The 20598-nt window shown below is 37.8% G+C and overlaps 1 protein-coding gene across 1 annotated transcript; it reads right to left on the bottom strand.

Annotated features, from left to right (window-relative positions):
• Positions 1-8291: 8291 nt before the first annotated feature.
• Positions 8292-13727, bottom strand: LOC131197055 (vomeronasal type-2 receptor 26-like). Its single transcript, XM_058180667.1, has 4 exons — positions 12927-13727; positions 12347-12574; positions 11627-11753; positions 8292-9190 (listed from the first exon to the last, which is right to left on the bottom strand). Exons 1-4 carry the CDS (start codon positions 13725-13727, stop codon positions 8292-8294), a joined length of 2055 nt encoding a protein of 684 aa, XP_058036650.1.
• Between the last annotated feature and the right edge of the window lie 6871 nt (positions 13728-20598).

Below are 20598 nucleotides of genomic sequence, written 5' to 3'. Positions count from 1 at the left end.
AAACGATATTCCATCTTCCAGTATTCATCAGAAATTCTTCTATAATATACCTTTCTTCCTTAAACAGTATCCCAAATATAATTCATATTTCCACCTTAAGTTCTTGAATTTTTATCCAATCTCCAAAACCAAACAATATTCTATCTTCTCTTATCTTTAATATCACTTACATAAATCAAATAACATTGCTAATATTAATATTTCATACATCTGTCAGATAACATTATTAAAATTATAACTTATAGCCAAAATATATCAATTATAACAAATTCTATTTAACCAGATACCAACATTACATCCATAAATTTTTCTATCCTCCAAGGGTTAAACAATATTCCATCTTCCCATTCCTTTATACCTCACATATATCAAATAGTGATATACCTAAAATATGTCAGTTATAAAAATTAAACCCTATATATATATATTAAAAAAAAAAAGGATACCATCAAAATCACATCTTAAGCATTCTCCTTCCCCTTGTCTTCTATCTTACACATTTCCTTACACATTTCCTTACACCTTTTCCACCATCTGCTCATCAATCAACTTAACATCTAGCAATAAAGACTTTCCAATCTTTAATATATTGGTGTAAAAATCTCTTGTTTAAAAACTTATTAAGAAAAGATAAGCCTCCAAAAGTTCCTATTAAAAAAAAAAGAAAAAGTAATAATAATAATAATAAAAAATTCCATATTTGAAATGAAGAAGTTTGCAAGATTTTAATAATTAGCTCTGTTTGCTTAAGAATCATTCCTAAACTGTAAAATCTACCAAAAAGAGAGAGAGAAAAAAATTCCAATAAACTTTTCTTCTTAAACATTGTAATAAAGAAAAAGGTAAAAGGAGAAAAAAATCATTAACAATTCTTGTTCATTCCATTTTAAAAAATAGCTTGTTATGCTCTTCTTTATAATTTCGCTTTCCTTTGTATATTGCAAACGCCATTTTAGATCCACTCGTTGAAAGTTAGTTCAAAGGAAAGCTATTTAAGAACTGAAGTTAAGATTTATTACTTGCAAATTCTCTATTAAAAAAAAAAGAAAAAATTCCATATTTGAAATGAGGAAGTTTGCAAGATTTTAATAGTTAGTTCTGTTTGCTTAAGAGCCATTCATAAACTGTAAAATCTAAAAAAAATCAATAAACTTTTCTTCTTAAACATTATGATAAAGAAAAAGGTAAAAGGAGAAAAAAATCATTAACAGTTCTTGTTCATTCCATTTTAAAAAATAGCTTGTTATGCTCTTCTTTATAGTTTCGCTTTCCTTTGTATATTGCAAACGCCATTTTAGATCCACTCAAGTTGAAAGTTAATTCAAAGGAAAGCTATTTAAGAACTGAAGTTAAGATTTATTACTTGCAAATTCTTGCTAGTCCTCCTGCTCTGTTCTGTCTGTGTTGAATTCTCTTTTAGGAATAAATCTTGACACAGAGATGGTCGCGGCTTCTCGTTCTGTATAAACAGAAGCACCCTGGGCACGGAGTTTCGTCAGGCTAAAGGGGAGCTCTCACCCTTCGATCCCCTGGTTAAATTCCAGGGGATCCCGGGGAGCTCTACCCAAACCTGACCCCTCTTCCCTCCCCCTTCAACCGGGGGAGAGAATTCCAAACCGTTTGACAGCCCATTTACGCTGTCAGGGACGGTTTGACGAAACCCAGGGCAGACGATCCCAAAGGAACGTCCGCGAAGCCTGCGTTGCCAGCGGAAGCCTCCTTTTTCTTCTTCTTATATATATATATGCTTATACCTCCTAATATTTACTCATATATATGTTTATATACTATATAATCTTTTGTGTGATGCTTATATATATTGTTATGACAAATAAAAATAAAAAAATAAATAATTTGGGCTACTTGTCCTGTCCATAGAATCAATATGTCTGTCCGTCTGTATGTCTGTCTCTCCATCCATCTCTCTATCTCCCTTTCTCCCTCCCCCTCCCCCCCCCGTCTGTGGATATCTGGATATCTATTTACCTAGCTATTTAGCTATTTATTTATAATAAATTAAAATAAAACATGACAGTAAACATACTCATTATGGCATGGAAATGACATCCTTTCATGCAGCTCATTATGCATTTACAAACTGGGTGGAGTTTAGTTAATGATGTCATTGTACAGTTTACTTTTTTCCCTTTCACTTGCCGTAGCAGGTTTGTTTCATTTTATTACTTTATTTTATATTTTATTCAATTTTATTATTTCATTTCATTTATTATTATTATGTTTACAATATATATCACTTTACTATTTTTACGAACAACCAAAGGCAGTAAACATATCCAATATACCATCCTCCTTATTTTTTTCACATATCAATAACCCTGCGAGGTACACTAGGCTGAAAAACAGTGTTTGGTCCAAAGTTACCCAGCTGGCTTGAACTCATGGTCTCTTGCTTTGTACTGTAGTTCCTTACCCATCAGACCAGGTAAAATCCCTTTAAATCTAGAAAATGTAGAGAAACCTCAATGAAAGGAAGAGTCTGAATTGCAAAGGCACAAAATATCAGGTTCTTTCCCTGAAATTGCATACAAACCACCTTTGATCTTTTATTTATTTATTTTATTTATTTATTTATTTATTTTTGTCACAACATCATACAAAAAGATTATATAGTATATACACATATAAACATATATAGGAAGAAGAAGAAAAACAATAGGACAGGAACGGTAGGCACGTTTGTGCGCTTATGCACGCCCCTTATGGTCCGCTTAGGAATGGGGTGAGGTCAATAGTAGAAAGTTTTTGGTTAAAGCTATTAGGATTATGGGAAGAGACCACAGAGTCAGGTAAAGTATTCCAAGCACTGATGATTCTGTTGCAGAAGTCATATTTTCTGCAATCTAGATTAAAGCGGTTTACATTAAGTTTAAATCTATTGGTTGCCCTTGTATTATTGCAATTAAAGCTGAAGTAGTCTTTGACAGGAAGGACATTAAAATAGATGATTCTGTGAGTTAAACTTAGGTCTTGTCGAAGGCGACGGAGTTCCAAGTTTTCTAAGCCTAGGATTTCGAGTCTGGTGGGATAAGGTATTTTGTTGTTTTCAGAGGAATGGAGAACTCTTCTTGTAAAATATTTCTGGACACGTTCAATTGTATTGATGTCAGAGATGTGGTGAGGGTTCCAAACAGGTGAGCTGTATTCTAGAATTGGTCTAGCAAATGTTTTATATGCTCTGGTTAGTAGTGTGGTGTTTTGGAAAAGAAGCTACGCAAAATTAGGTTTACAACTCTTAGAGCTTTTTTGCTATGTAGTTGCAGTGGGCTTTGGCACTTAGATCATTTGACATGAAAACTCCAAGGTCTTTAACGGGATGGGGTCGTCTGTAAGGTAATGTCCATCTAGTATGTACTTAGTTTTAGAGTTCTTTTTCCTATATGTAAGACTGAGCATTTGCTGGTTGAAATTTGGAGCTGCCAATTTTAGACCAAGCGGTTAGATGGTCAAGGTCGTTTTGAATGATAGAAGTGTTGTCTGTGGTGTTAAATAGTTTGACATCGTCAGCAAAGAGAACACAATTACTTGAGATATGGTCACAAAGATCATTAATGTATAGAATAAAGAGTGTTGGTCCAAGGACGCTGCCTTGAGGAACGCCACTCTTGACAGGAACAGGATTTGATAAAGCATTGCCAATTTTGACCACTTGTTGTCTGTTAGACAGAAAAGCAGATATCCATTTGTGGAGGGGTCCTGAGATGCCATAGGATGTTAGTTTAAGGAGAAGTTTATCGTGTACTACTGAGTCAAAAGCTTTGCAGAAGTCTATGTAGATTGCATCTATTGATTTGCCTTGATCTAGATTTGAAGTCCATATGTTTTTGCAGTGGAGAAGTTGTAAGTTACATGATAACTTTTTCCTGAAACCAAATTGTTTGTTGGAGAGTAGGTTGTTAGTTTCTAAGTGTGAGGTAATGGATTGATTGATGATAGATTTTAATTAAGGGAGCCAGAAAGAACAGATGATATATTAATTTCTCTTTGTGAGTTGTTCTCTGTGGTTGAGGTCAGGCCTGAAAACAATGATGTAGCATTTTGGGAGGAATATGCATCCCAGTAATGCAGCACTGGAGGCCAAGATGGAGAAGACCTCCACAGCTACCATGGCTTTGCCTTTTGTGCTCAGATAGGCTGGAAAGAAGGAGATCCAAACACTGCAAAAGGCCAACATGCTGAAGGTGATGAACTTAGCTTCGTTAAAGCTGTCAGGTAATTTGCGGGCAAGGAAAGCCACAATAAAGCTAGCGATGGCCAAGATACCCATGTAGCCCAAGACACAATAGAAGAAGAAAGCTGAGCCTTCATTGCATTGAAAAATCATTTCTTGGAGTCCTGATTTCATGTCCAACTCAGGGAATGGGGAAGATGTTGACAACCAAACAATACAAATGCACACTTGTAAGAGAGAACATGAGAGGACAATAGAAAAAGCCAATCTTTTCCCCACCCATTTCCTCATCTGAGAACCAGGTTTAGTAGCCATGAAAGCCACAACCACAGTGATGGTTTTGGCCAGTACACTAGAAATGGCCACAGAGAAAGTGATACCAAACATTGATTGTCGTAGAAGGCAGGTCACTTTTCCAGGTTGGCTGAGGAAGAAGAAAGAGGAGAGAAAACAGAGCAGAAGAGAGACAAGGAGGGTGTAGGTGAGGGACCGGTTGTTGGCTTTGACAATGGGAGTATCCCTGTGCTTAATAAAAGTTCCAAGTACCCAAGATGTCAGGAAGAAGAAACCAAGAGCTGCTGAAGCTAAACCGATTCCTAAGGTTTCTTCAAAAGTTAGAAACACCACCAGTTTCAGGATACATCCATTCTTTTCTTTATTTGGATAATGATCTTCTGAACATTCAAAACAGTCATCCATATCTGCAAGGAAAACAAAGGAATTTGTCATCTAGGCCTTCCATATTATTCACATTACTTTCTGAATGGGTGACAGTTGTTATTCCTTTTGAATTCTTTCCACTGGTTACCAGATGGATCATATGCCTATGAAAATCCAGTTTTTCCTTAAATTGAAAATTTAGGAATGGCATAAAATGAAGCAGAAATGGAAGGAATATTATTCTTTGAAATGCAACCCTTTGTATCATTTTAAATTTTATTGCAATCTGGGCCATTTGGACTTTCCCCATTTTTTTCCAAAACATGGAAAAGAAAACCGTGAAGATATATGTAAGTCTCTAGTAACAGAGTGTATTGATCTGAACAACAGATTGTGAGTCACAGCTATAAAAATGAATATTCACTAATGACTAGTTATTTGCACATTAAGGTAAGGTAGTTTAGTGACAGTGTTATGTGCTGTCTCTGATGTATTTTTGGCATCACCTGGCAGGACAAAGTTCCAAATAGCACAGTCTTGGAACATGCTGGAATTTCTACTACTGAAACAGCGACGTCTACGCTGGCTTGGGCATGTTGTGAGAATGGCTGATGATCAGATTCCGAAAGATCTCCTGTATGGAGAATTGGTGCAGGGAAAGCGCCTCAGAGGGAGACCATAGCTGTGATATAAGGATATTTGCAAGAGGGACCGAAAGGCCCTGGGAATGGACATTAACAACTGGGAAACCTTGACCTCCGATCGTTCAGCTTGGAGGCTAAAGACTCAACATGGCCTTCTCCAATTTGGAGAGACATTTGTTCGGCAGGCTGATGCAAAGAGGCAGTCCCGGAACCAGCAAAATCTGGGGGCTGGGCAGGGGACAGAATGTACCTGCCCTCATTGTGGAAGGGATTGCCACTCTCGAATTGGCCTTTTTAGCCAAACTAGATGCTGTTTCCAGAGCACGATATCATAGTCTTTTGAGATTGAAGGATGCCAATGCCAATACAACTGTAGTGTAGTACAGTTTGCTTAAACTTACTTATTTATTCAGTATATGGTGATGTTACATTAGCCAGGAGACTATAATGCTAATACAGACAAGTACTTTGGCTGCCTGAAACTGCTAGCTCTGTTTGTCTATGAAGATTCTCAGTCACCCAGGATGAGATTGTCCCAAAGGTGCTTTTTCAAGAGGCAACTTGACTTTCTTGCTTTTTCTTTGCATAAGTTTCGCTTCTCCTCCAAGAAGCTTCTTTAGCTCTGACTGGATAGTGGGGAATGGAAGGATTTATATTCCTTGGAGACAGCTGGTCATTAGAAACACCTTTGGGACAACCATGACCTGGATGACTGAGAACCTCCATTGACATTTAGCTATGCACTTTGGGATGAACACCCTTCAAATGGTGTGGAAGTATGAATGGATTTCCAGCAAAAAAACATGCAGACTACAGGAACCATTTGTGCTTCAGTTTGAGAAGCGGATAACACAGACTCATCCCCAAAAGCCTGAGCCTGTCTTCAACAATGAAGGGACACAGGACAGAAAGGAACACAGCTGCAGAAAGCACAGCTCCACAACACAGTCCTTTCAGCAGTTCCAAGAAGGCTCCACACCCATTTGCACTACTCAAGTGCCCCTGAAGACACAGACAAACCTCCAAGCGGCCTCAACTACTCTTTAAAAGAATGCAAATGACCAGCTGTGTCCAAGGAATACAAATCCTTCCATTCCCCACCATCAAGTCAGAGTTCAAGAAGCTTCTTGGATGAGAAGCGAAACGTCTTCAAAGGGGGCGAGCTAGCTCTGCATCAGAAATAAAGTTGAGATTTATTACTTGCAAATTCTCTATTAAAAAAAGAAAAATTCCATATTTGAAATGAGAAGTTTGCAAGATTTTAATAGTTAGTTCTGTTTGCTTAAGAGCCATTCATAAACTGTAAAATCTAAAAAAAAAAATTCAATAAACTTTTCTTCTTAAACATTATGATAAAGAAAAAGGTAAAAGGAGAAAAAAATCATTAACAGTTCTTGTTCATTCCATTTTAAAAAAAATAGCTTGTTATGCTCTTCTTTATAGTTTCGCTTTCCTTTGTATATTGCAAACGCCATTTTAGATCCACTCAAGTTGAAAGTTAATTCAAAGGAAAGCTATTTAAGAACTGAAGTTAAGATTTATTACTTGCAAATTCTTGCTAGTCCTCCTGCTCTGTTCTGTCTGTGTTGAATTCTCTTTTAGGAATAAATCTTGACACAGAGATGGTCATGACTTCTCGTTCTGTATAAACAGAAGCACCCTGGGCACGGAGTTTCGTCAGGCTAAAGGGGAGCTCTCACCCTTCGATCCCCTGGTTAAATTCCAGGGGATCCCGGGGAGCTCTACCCAAACCTGACCCCTCTTCCCTCCCTCTTCAACCGGGGGAGAGAATTCCAAACCGTTTGACAGCCCATTTACGCTGTCAGGGACGGTTTGACGAAACCCAGGGCAGACGATCCCAAAGGAACGTCCGCGAAGCCTGCGTTGCCAGCGGAAGCCTCCTTTTTCTTCTTCTTATATATATATATGCTTATACCTCCTAATATTTAATCACATATATGTTTATATGCTATATAATCTTTTGTGTGATGCTTATATATATTGTTATAACAAATAAAAATAAAAAAATAAATAATTTGGGCTACTTGTCCTGTCCATAGAATCAATATGTCTGTCTGTCTGTATGTCTGTCTCTCCATCCATCTCTCTATCTCCCTTTCTTTATTCCTCTCCCTCTCCCTCTCCCTTCCCTTCGTCTGTGGATATCTGGATATCTATTTACCTAGCTATTTAGCTATTTATTTATAATAAATTATAATAAAACATGACAGTAAACATACTCATTATGACATGGAAATGACATCCTTTCATGCAGCTCATTATGCATTTACAAACTGGGTGGAGTTTAGTTAATGATGTCATTGTACAGTTTACTTTTTTCAATCCCTTTCACTTGCCGTAGCAGGTTTGTTTCATTTTATTACTTTATTTTATATTTTATTCAATTTTATTATTTCATTTCATTTATTATTATTATGTTTACAATATATATCACTTTATTATTTTTACGAACAACCAAAGGCAGTAAACATATCCAATATACCATCCTCCCTATTTTTTCCACATATCAATAACCCTGTGAGGTACACTGGGCTGAGAAACAGTGTTTGGTCCAAAGTTACCCAGCTGGCTTGAACTCATGGTCTCTTGCTTTGTACTGTAGTTCCTTACCCATTAGACTAGGTAAAATCCCTTTAAATCTAGAAAATGTAGAGAAACCTCAATGAAAGGAAGAGTCTGGATTGCAAAGGCACAACATATCAGGTTCTTTCCCTGAAATTGCATACAAACCACCTTTGATCTTTTAATTAAGGGAGCCAGAAAGAACACATGATATATTAATTTCTCTTTGTGAGTTGCTCCCGGTGGTTGAGGTCAGGCCTGAAAACAATGATGTAGCATTTTGGGAGGAATATGCATCCCAGTAATGCAGCACTGGAGGCCAAGATGGAGAAGACCTCCACAGCTACCATGGCTTTGCCTTTTGTGCTCAGATAGGCTGGAAAGAAGGAGATCCAAACACTGCAAAAGGCCAACATGCTGAAGGTGATGAACTTGGCTTCGTTAAAGCTGTCAGGTAATTTGCGGGCAAGGAAAGCCACAATAAAGCTAGCAATGGCCAAGATACCCATGTAGCCCAAGACACAATAGAAGAAGAAAGCTGAGCCCTCATTGCATTGAAAAATCATTTCTTGGAGCTCTGAGTGCATGTCCAACTCAGGGAATGGGGAAGATGTTGACAACCAAACAATACAAATGCACACTTGTAAGAGAGAACATGAGAGGACAATAGAAAAAGCCAATCTTTTCCCCACCCATTTCCTCATCTGAGAATCAGGTTTAGTAGCCATGAAAGCCACAACCACAGTGATGGTTTTGGCCAGTACACTAGAAATGGCCACAGAGAAAGTGATACCAAACATTGATTGTCGTAGAAGGCAGGTCACTTTTCCAGGTTGGCTGAGGAAGAAGAAAGAGGAGAGAAAACAGAGCAGAAGAGAGACAAGGAGGGTGTAGGTGAGGGACCGGTTGTTGGCTTTGACAATGGGAGTATCCCTGTGCTTAATAAAAGTTCCAAGTACCCAAGATGTCAGGAAGAAGAAACCAAGAGCTGCTGAAGCTAAACCGATTCCTAAGGTTTCTTCAAAAGTTAGAAACACCACCAGTTTCCGGATACATCCATTCTTTTCTTTATTTGGATAATGATCTTCTGAACATTCAAAACAGTCATCCATATCTGCAAGGAAAACAAAGGAATTTGTCATCTAGGCCTTCCATATTATTCACATTACTTTCTGAATGGGTGACAGCTGTTATTCCTTTTGAATTCTTTCCACTGGTTACCAGATGGATCATATGCCTATGAAAATCCAGTTTTTCCTTAAATGGAAAATTTAGGAATGGCATAAAATGAAGCAGAAATGGAAGGAATATTATTCTTTGAAATGCAACCCTTTGTATCATTTTAAATTTTATTGCAATGTAGGCCATTTGGACTTTCCCCATTTTTTTCCAAAACATGGAAAAGAAAACCATGAAGATATATGTAAGTCTCTAGTAACAGAGTGTATTGATCTGAACAACAGATTGTGAGTCACAGCTATAAAAATGAATATTCACTAATAGAATAGAATAGAATAGAATAGAATAGAATAGAATAGAATAGAATAGAATAGAATAGAATAGAATAGAATAGAATAGAATAGAATAGAATAGAATTTTATTGGCCAAGTGTGATTGGACACACAAGGAATTTGTCTTGGTGCATATGCTCTCAGTGTACATAAAAGAAAAGATACGTTCATCAAGGTACAACATTTACAACACAATTGATGGTCAATATATCAATATAAATCATAAGGATTGCCAGCAACAAGTTATAGTCATACAGTCATAAGTGGAAAGAGATTGGTGATGGGAACTATGACTAGTTATTTGCACATTAAGGTAAGGTAGTGTAGTGACAGTGTTATGTGCTGTCTCCGATGTATTTTTGGCATCACCTGGCAGGACAAAGTTCCAAATAGCACAGTCTTGGACCATGCTGGAATTTCTAGCATGTATACACTACTGAAACAGCGACGTCTACGCTGGCTTGGGCATGTTGTGAGAATGGCTGATGATCAGATTCCGAAAGATCTCCTGTATGGAGAATTGGTGCAGGGAAAGCGCCTCAGAGGGAGACCACAGCTGCGATATAAGGATATCTGCAAGACGGACCTAAAGGCCCTGGGAACTGGGAAACCTTGACCTCCGATCATTCAGCTTGGAGGCTAAAGACGCAGCATGGCCTTCTCCAATTTGAAGAGACATTTGTTCGGCAGGCTGATGCAAAGAGGCAGTCCCGGAACCAGCAAAATCTGGGGGCTGGGCAGGGGACAGAATGTACCAGCCCTCATTGTGGAAGGGATTGCCACTCTCGAATTGGCCTTTTTAGCCAAACTAGATGCTGTTTCCAGAGCACGATATCATAGTCTTTTGAGATTGAAGGATGCCAATACAAAAAAGGTAGTGTAGTACAGTTTGCTTAAACTTACTTATTTATTCAGTATATGGCGATGTTACATTAGCCAGGAGACTATAATGCTAATACAGACAAGTACTTTGGCTGCCTAAGACTGCTAACACTGTTTGTCTATGAAGATTCTCAGTCACCCAGGATGAGGTTGTCCCAAAGGTGCTTTTTCAAGAGGCAACTTGACTTTCTTGCTTTTTCTTTGCATATGTTTCGCTTCTCCTCCAAGAAGCTTCTTTAGCTCTGACTGGATACTGGAGAATGGAAGGATTTATATTCCTTGGAGACAGCTGGTCATTAGAAACACCTTTGGGGCAACCATGACCTGGATGACTGAGAACCTCATTGACATTTAGCTATGCACTTTATGATGAATACCTTTCAAATGATGTGGAAGTATGAATGGGTTTCCAGCAAAAGACATGCAGACTATAGGAACCATTTGTGCTTCAGTTTGAGAAGCAGACAACACAGACTCATCCCCAAAAGCCTGAGTCTTTCTTCAACAGTGAAGGGACACTGGACAGAAAGGAACACAGCTGCAGAAAGCACAGCTCCACAACACAGCCCTTTCAACAGTTCCAAGAAGGCTCCACACCCATTTGCACTACTCAAGTGCCCCTGAAGACACAGACAAACCTCCAAGCGGTCTCAACTACTCTTTAAAAGAATGCAAATGACCAGCGGTCTCCAAGGAATACAAATCCTTCCATTCCCCACCATCAAGTCAGAGTTCAAGAAGCTTCTTGGATGAGAAGCGAAACGTCTTCAAAGGGGGCGAGCTAGCTCTGCATCAGAAATAAAGTTGAGTTGTTTTGCTGTAGCATCATATGGGGCCCTGTCCCTCCACCAAAGCTGTGTCACAAATGGACAAACGGGAAGTGCAGTGCCAGCAGGATTCTAACTGTCCACATGACGAGCCAGCTCATCTCCCCACCAAAGTGGTACCTATTGATCTACTTTCATGTAACATACTTTCGAATTGCTAGATCAGCAGAAGCTGACACAAGTGATGGAAGCTCGCCACACCACACAGTGCTAGGACTCAAACCATTGAAGCTTAATTACCTTCTCCAGCATCATTAAGCCATTGAACCATCACTCCCCTTTGTTTGCTTAAATCAACCTAATGAAAGCTTCCTAGAATGTCTAACCTACCCTTTTGATCTGAAATCTTCCCTTCTGGACATGGAACACAGTCATAGCAACAGAATTGTTTCCCTTCAACCTCCTTCTTCCAGTATCCAGGGAAGCAATGGTCATTACAAAGAGAAATGGGAAGAACCTGTGGATAAACATAAAAGATTCTTGCAAAGGGAGATTTAAAAACAAATATTTATTAATCCTGCAGGATCCAATCTGGGACAGTCACCGGGACCAAAGGTTGACAAGTGACCAACTCAGAGTAGATTCTTCAACATTATCCATGACACCTTCATTCATGAGTTATTAGTTGCCCTCTTTCATTAGTGTAAATAATTCTTTACTTCCCAGAAGGCTAGTGAATATTACCTAGATGGGTTTATATTATACATTAAAAGTTGTTGAAATTACATTGATGAGGAAAAGGGCCTCTTTGAAAAAGGCAAGGTGAATAAATAAATATGAGGGATGAAAATGTTATGAAAATAAGGCAACGTTCATAATTTGAAAGATAATTGCAACCAAAAAGAAAACCTGACTTTTACATTGTAAGATCATTTTGTCAATTTGATTAATGCTTGATCATGGGCCATATTTCTTCATAGTATGCCATTTTTTCCTACAAACATAAAAATTAGATTTCTAAAGAGGCTTTGCTCAGTATGGTTTAAGAGACCAAGGCCTCTATCTGGGATCATAATAGCTCAAGATTTAGCCCATTAAATGAGTCCATGCCTGATTAAAAGCTGGGTGCCAGACAATCAGATCTTCATCCATGAATAATTCTTTGCCTGTTGGAGAACTCGGATCTATTCTTCCGATTCTAACTCTTTGAAAAGACCGATTGGGAAATGTGATGAGGTTGATAATATCAAATCCACCCATTACTTCCCGTTTTTCATTCAGGGAAACTTTCTCTCCAGCCGAATTGTTAAAAGAAATGCCATGTAGAAATGGATGGAGCTATGTGAAGGAGAATGAAAAAAAAGAGAAGGTTGAAAGGATAATACAGGTAGTCCTCTATTTACAACAGATTGTTTAGTGACTGTTTGGAGTTGCAATGACACCGAAAAATGTGATTTTTGTCCATTTTTCAAATTTGTGACCTTTGCCACCTTCTGACAAGCAAAGTCAAGGAGGAAGCCAGGTTTCCTTTACAACTCTATTACTTAACAAGTCAGTCGTTTCTTGATGTTCATATCGAACTCGATTTCATGAACAGAAAATATTAAGACTTTCTGCTATAGGTTCAACTGGTAATTCTATATCAAACTGGTCACTGAAATAAAAGAAGTGTCCAATGCAGAGAGAATACCTGCCAAGACTGCACATGTGGAAGGTCAGTTTTTTTACGCCTCATAGTTTGTTTCTTATTGAATGCTGACATGAATAGAGCCTGCAAAGCATGAGCCACAGCATAAACAGCATTGTAGACACTGTAGCTGTGGCCGGTCATTTCCATTTCAAACACAGGTCCAGGAAGATCCTCTAGTTTCTTTTCCACTGGGCATTGCCTATTGGACGCTTCTTGTAATTCTGATTTTGAGAATGAACAATCAAATGATTGTTCCCAGACGTCATGCAGAAAGCCATCTCTGCAACCTGAATGAGGTTTGATGGTCTGAAGAAACTCCTTGAAACCTGCAACTGCTCTTGAATGAACACTGAAGGAAATAGCCCCGTGGAACATCTGGAGATCCCACGTGACTTGAAAGCCTGAGAGCACAAAATCAATCTGTGCAGTCATGATCCACACCTTTCTCAATAATGAAGTTTGCTTGTTTTCAGGATCTGCTGCAAACATGACACCTCGGAGCCACATAATTGTTCCTGATTCTCCATAGACAAGAAATGCAGTGGTGTTGCTATTCCTCAAATTAATGACAATACTTGAGATTACGCTATAAAATTCACCAAAATGTTCTATGTGGATTAGTTGTGAAAGCCTTTCTATGAACGATGAACAGATTCTATTTTGTGAAAGTAAGGGCTGCACTTTCTGTAAGAAACGCTCTCCGTTGTTGTTATCCATAGTAAAAATCCCAATCCATGTCCATCTGAAATGATGAAGCAGTTGAATGATTCCAATGTATTGATGGTCCTCTTTTGGGACCATGAAATAAAGTGAAGAGCGTTTGCTAGTCTGAAACTCCTCTTGGGCTAATGAGCCATAGGTCAGCTAAAATAAAGCAGAATAATACTCTGTTGAGTCATTAGCTCAAATCTGATCCTTCTGGATCTAGTTTTCCTGTAAAAGATATCCAAAGAAGGAATTTTTCCTCTAGTTCTTTTGAAATATTAATATAGAATGGAATTTCTAGAAATTATTTCAAACATATTATAATAGTTCATTTGTTTGCACAAGATGAGTGTGTGCTCCATTCAAATCTTCCCCCTATGGTATGGAATGGAATGACTCTAGATTCTACGACTGGCATTGCAGCTTCTTAAAAGAGTGCTAAGTATTATGCCTTAAGGTCTGTAGAACGTCTTAATACAAACCTAATACCTGATTCTCAGTAATTCTGCCATAACAAAAAATATATATATATTTTTCTGTTCATCTCCTCCATACTGACCTGTGGAATCTTGTAAAAACTTACAACTTCAGCTATATTAGATGATGTATCAGAACCTAATCCTCCAATGATAGCCATAAGGTTCTTCTTGCAATCACATTTGTAGTTAGGGACAAATTCCTGGGATTTGAAAAGCAGGTCCAGAGTGGTGCGATAGGTCATCCTTGCATTGATGTAGCTGTCATAGATGTGGAACCCAAGAGTGATGTTACGTAAGATCTGAGGGTCTTCATTGATCTTCTTCACAGCAAAGGCCAAGGCAAGGAGGTGTTGGTAGAATTTGGTTATTATGCTGAAAATAGATTAAGCACACCTTTTCAAATTATTATTATTATTATTACTGTTATTTACACAAAATGACAGTATACACAGCAAACGAGATAACTATGTTGGATTTCGTATCACAGATCACTAGTCAAAACTCAAAACTCAAAACCGTAGAAATGGTGGTAGACTTTAGGAGAAACCCTTCCATACTTCCACCTCTCACAATACTAGACAACACAGGATCAACAATAGAAACCTTCAAATTTCTAGGTTCTATCATATCGCAAGATCTAAAATGGACAGCTAACATCAAAAACATCATTAAGAAAGGATAGCAAAGAATGTTCTTTCTGCGCCAGTAAGCTCAAACTGCCCAAGGAGCTGCTGATTCAGTTCTACAGAGGAATTATTGAGTCTGTCATTTGCACCTCTATAACTGTCTGGTTCGGTTCTGCAACTCAACAAGAAAAACACAGACTTCAGAGGATAATTAGAACTGCAGAAAAAAAAATTGCTACCAATCTGCCTTCCATTGAGGACCTGTATACTGCACGAATCAAGAAGAGGGCCATGAAAATATTTACAGACTCCTCGCATCCTGGACATAAACTGTTTCAACTCCTACCCTCAAAACGACGCTATAGAGCACTGCACACCAGAACAACTAGACACAAGAACAGTTTTTTCCCGAAGGCCATCATTCTGCTAAATAAATAATTCCATTTGTCAAACTATTTACTATTTTCTGAATCTGCACTACTATTAATCTTCTCATCGTTCCCATCACCAATCTCTTTCCATTTATGACTGTATGACTATAACTTGTTGCTGGCAATCCTTATGATTTATATTGATATATTGACCATCAATTGTGTTGTGGGTGTTGTACCTTGATGAACGTATCTTTTCTTTTATGTACACTGAGAGCATATGCACCAAGACAAATTTCTTGTGTGTCCAATCACACTTGGCCAATAAAAAATTCTATTCTATTCTATTCTAGTCGAACACTTCCCAAGCGTTTAGGACTGCGTGATGTATCGGCAAATTATGCGAGCATATCCAGTAAGGAGGCCTTCTGTAGCTGACTAATGGTGATCTTGTCAGCGCTAATTGCTTTTAAGTGCTTGCCTAGGTCTTTAGGCACAGCTCCCAGTGTGCCGAGTACCACTGAAACCACCTGCACTGGTTTATGCCAGAGTCTCTGCAATTCGATTCTCAAATCTTGATATCTGGTGACTTTTTCAAGTTGTTTCTTATCGATTCTGCTGTCACCTATTATTATTATTATTATTATTATTATTATTATTATTATTATTATTATTATTGTTGTTGTTGTTGTTGTTGTTGTTGTTGTTGTCTGGTACTATTTGTAACTGACAACTGGAAAACTTGTTTCTGGCTGAAGTATGAAATAATTTTGTAATCTGTCCAAATATATATTGCACACAATCTTTTTTCTCTATATTTTTTTTCTAGAAAGTTACTCATCTTAGTTCATGGAGTTTTTACTTCAGCATTCAGTTTAACCTAGAATGTTGTGGCTTGTTTTCTCTGTTGATTTAGTTTTCTAGGAACTTTACTGAATTAGAAAGAATCATAGATTAAGGGTGAGATTCTCTCTAAACCCATAGATCTTCTTCATCTGAATCTTTTCAGTTCTGAAGGAATATTCTATGAGTTCTCATAATTCTAAGTTCCTCCAGAATCAATATCTAAGGTGTGTGTCCACTTTGGCTGCAAGAGAAATATTAAAACACATTTACTCTATCCTATCATTCCTTACCTGTTCAGTAAAACAGAATGGCAATAGATTTAACTAAGTTCCAATATTTATGTCTATGGAGATTCTCAGCCATCCTGCTCACAATTGTCCCAAAAGTACTTTTCCAAAAGGCAACTGGACTTTCTTGGTTCTTTTACCTTTGAAAATAGTTTCAATTCAACCTTTATTGTTAAAGCGCAACACGTGTACAATGAGATTAGCTGAGTCTCCTTTCGTGCACCCCCTCTAACGTAAATACATATCAATAACTCACAGTGAAAGAAAGAATCCCTAACCCAATAAATCATACCAACAACACACAATCCTCTATACATATAGAATAGAATAAAAGAGTTGGAAGGGACCTTGGAGGTCTTCTAGCCCAACTCCCTGCTTAGGCAGGAAACCCTACACCACTTCAGACAAATGGTTACGTGTGTAACATTGCATTTATATTGCACCAATGAGAACATGTTGCGCCAGCCATGGAAGTCTATCATACTACATGCTAATGATATTATGTTGCATTCAGGAGTCTGACAGCTCACGGATAAAATTTTGCTTCTCATCCAAGAAGCTTCAGAACTGAATCAGAACTTCTTGGATAAGTAATGAAATATTTTCAAAGAAAAAAACAATAATGTCCAGTTGTTTTTGGGAAAAACACCTTTATTTTTGTGTTGTGAAATGTGGCAGATCTGATTTTTTTTTTAGCATTCTTCTTCTTGATAATTTCCACACAATCAAAGACGCTTTACATATGAGAATGTTATTCATGAAACAAACACAAAGAAACTTCCCTCTTCTCTCACCGCTAGAAAACTTTCACAACAGAGAGAATTCTTACGAAAAACTCTACATTTCCTACACAAACAGTCATATCAATGATTCTTTGCTATGTGGGTCTAAAGTCAGATGATTCAAAGGAAAACCTTTACATTGGTGAATCATAAAGGTTGACAAAAGGGTGCTGTTTGAATAGAAGTTGATAGAAATGGTAAATCAAGTGAGACATCATCCCGCCAATGACGAGGTCGCCAGGTTGATACCACTCATGTGGAACAGGGAAAGCATCGCTTGCGGGACAGCTCAGAAGAACTGCTTTGCGCATCCGGAACACAAGGAAGATCAATTTTATGATTCTCTGTAGATGGAAAAAATGTCCGAGTCTTCAAGGAGAACTTCTGGCAGATAAAACAGAAGGAAGAGAACTTTGTGGAAATGAATCTCACAGAGTCAGCATGACCACTTCCTCCCTCCCTGCGGCTCTTGAAATATTTATATGGATCCTTTCTCACTTTCTATTCCCTGCTATGCAGAATGTTTGATATTGTGGCCTGATAGAATAATAGCATGATTGCAGTCATTCATAAGGGATGTAATTGCCATTGAACCATTGGCAACCTGGCACTGTTTTCTTTATATGTCTGATCAACAACTTTCCTTCTTTGGAGTGACATCATAAGTGACTGATGCTTAACCTGTTTTGAAAACAGTGGGGAAATGGAATTGGGAAGTTGGAAGCTACAGCGTTGCTCTAATTCTAGAAATCAGGACCAAGATTTCACATTAATTAATGGATCAGGAATCCATTTCCCTGCAAAATGTTGGATGAAATGGTCAAACATCACACTATTTGGTACAGATTAGCAGGTCTTGATTTGAAAATCCTTTGGAAACTAGATAAAAGTAAAAGAAAAAATCATTGGCACTTCCACCCCTCAAAAAAAAAAAGGGGGGGGGGAGAGAAACAAGAGCGGACAGGGATATTTGAAAAAAATAAACTAAAACATTTATTTATTTATTTATTTATTTTATTTATTTATTTATTACATTTGTATACCGCCCTTCTCCCGAAGGACTCAGGGCGGTTCACAGCCAATAAAAACAACAATACATATAATACAGATTAAAAAACAGTATAAAAATCTAATTCAATATACTGCCTAAATTTTTTTAAATACAATTAAAAAGCCCATTTAAAACCCCAATTTAAAACCCCAATTTAAAACAACGTTTAAGCTAGTCCTGCACGTCGAAACAACAACGTCTTCAGCTCGTGGCAGAAGGTCCGGAGGTTGGGGAGTTGACGAAGCCCCGGAGGCAGCTCGTTCCAGAGGGCCGGAGCCCCCACAGAGAAGGCCCTTCCCTTGGAGGTCACCAGCTGACATTTACATAAATGTAAATGTTTTACATTTATCTACTATGTGTTTTTTAATAAGAATGAAGATTTCACACACACATACATACACACACACACACACACACACACACACACACACACTTGGGGAACTCATAGTTCTTCTGCTCCAAGACCAATACGTTCCTTTTTTTTCCATCTGTTTATCTATATTTTCATCATATTTCCATCTTGCTATCTTTAATTTTTGGTTTCCAATGGTATCATTTATGAAAATTCCAGATATTCTACAGTGGAAGGGGAAAAAGTCAAATTTTCTTGACTGGTTAATTGAAAGGAATTGAAATAGATAACATCTGCCTTTTACAATATACTAAAAGGATATCAATACACTAATGGAACAAGTACTCAAGAAATTGAGACTCTAGAAAAAGTGCAGAGAAGACAAAGATGATTAGGGGACCGGAGGCTAAAACGTATAAAGAACTGTGACAGGAATTTGGCATCTTTAGTCTAGTGAAAAGAAGAACTAGGGGAGATATGATAGCAGGATTCCAATATTTGAGGGGCTACCACAAAGATGAGAGGGGCAAACTATTTTCCAAAGCACCAGAAGGCAACATGACATCGCTAATAAATTGGAACTTTGAGGAACCTCAAGCCTCAGAGCTTTATTTCGTTGGGAGTGTTCCTTGGAACCCTGACATTGGGAACCAATGGATGGAAACTAATCAAGGAAAGAAACAATCTAGAACTAAGGAGAAATTTCCTAATGGTGAGAACAATCAACCAGTGGAATGGCTTGCCTTCAGAAATTATAAGTTCCTGATCACTGGAGGCTTTCAAGAAGAGCTCGACAGCCATTTATCTGAAATAAAATAGTATTGTCCTGCTTGAGCAGAGGGTTGGACTCAATGACCTCCAAGGTTCCTTCCAATGTTGTAATTCTATTTTATTTATTTATTTATTTATTTATTTATTTATTTATTTATTTATTTATTTATTTATTTATTTATTTATTTTTGTCAAACACAACAGTATATATAAAAATAAGCATGTTCTATGTTCTAAATATTTCACAGAATAGTACTTCTACCTTACCAAGAAGTAAGTTGTGGTCCACTTTGTTGAATGCTTTGCTGAAGTCTAAATATATTAGATGAAGGCTTTGGAAAAGATTTTAAAATGTTGTGAGGCAACTATACCTACAAGAATCAGAATCATAGTGTTGCTTGCCATAATATTCCCTGAGACTTTGCAGAAGCTAAAGTAGGATTTTAAAATAGAATATTGATGCTTTTGAACTTTGCTGTTGGGGAAGACTCCTGAAAATTTCATTGGCAACCAAGAAAAGAAACTAATAGATCATGAAACAAATCAATTCAGAATTTTTATTTGAAACAAAAATGATCAGGCACAAATTATTCTATTTGGACACCACATATGAAAACTCAGCCCTCTGGAAAAGGCCCTAATGCTGGGAAAGATGGAAGGAAAGAGAAAAAGAAGACAAGGAGCAGGAAGGCAGACATACTCAGTTACATTGGTCATGAAAATTACATTGGGAAACTTGAAAGAATAGGTTAAAAATACATCATCATGGCAAAAATTTATCTATGGCAGAGGTCCCCAATCCCCAGGCTGTGGACCTGTACCAGTTAATAGTCCATTGGGAACCTGCTGCATAAGTGGCAGGCAAGTGTGTGAAGCTTCATTTGTGCATGTGTGGGATCTAGGTTTTGTGTAGGTCCATGGAGTCAGAAAGATTTGGGGACCATTGATCTATGGAGTTCCTGAGTGGAAAACAATTTGGCTACACATATCAATCAATCAATCAATCAATCAAATCACTGAACTGTTAAGAACTGACCACTGAAAAAAGTTCTGTTGACAGAGCCTACATTCAATCATTGGAATTATATTCTATGAATGATCTCTTGTTCCTTTCATCCTTGATTATAAAAACATTGTCAACTCTGAAGTGAACCTGGCTAGGGCCATTTTGGAGGCTTCAATGAGAAGAAGGGATAGGGAGGGGGAACATAGTTAGATGGGGATTTTGTAGCCAAAACAAAATAGTTTCCTCTGGGAACCAAGGACATTCCAACAGGTGGCTGGAGAAAGGAGGAGTAAAGTAACCAGACAACCAGCCAGCACCTTGATTGGACAATGTGACTGATTGTTTGGGGAAAGGGGGAACTTTCACGTTTTAATCAGGTGAAAACCATGGGAACTT

Source organism: Ahaetulla prasina, chromosome 4, assembly GCF_028640845.1.
Source record: "Ahaetulla prasina isolate Xishuangbanna chromosome 4, ASM2864084v1, whole genome shotgun sequence".
In the NCBI taxonomy this organism is placed as follows: domain Eukaryota; kingdom Metazoa; phylum Chordata; class Lepidosauria; order Squamata; family Colubridae; genus Ahaetulla; species Ahaetulla prasina.
This window is presented reverse-complemented; position numbering and strand designations above follow the sequence as displayed.

Bases quoted from the DNA above. Each gene is read 5' to 3' on its own strand.
- LOC131197055 (XM_058180667.1), bottom strand. From the start codon at position 13,727: ATGGTCCCAAAAGAGGACCATCAATACATTGGAATCATTCAACTGCTT. The intron at 11,754-12,346 runs GCATGGACTCAT...GTTTATCCACAG, and splicing joins GGCACCCAGCTTTTAATCAG to GTTCTTCCCATTTCTCTTTG. The intron at 9,191-11,626 runs GTAGGTTAGACA...TTTTCCTTGCAG, and splicing joins GAAGATTTCAGATCAAAAGG to ATATGGATGACTGTTTTGAA.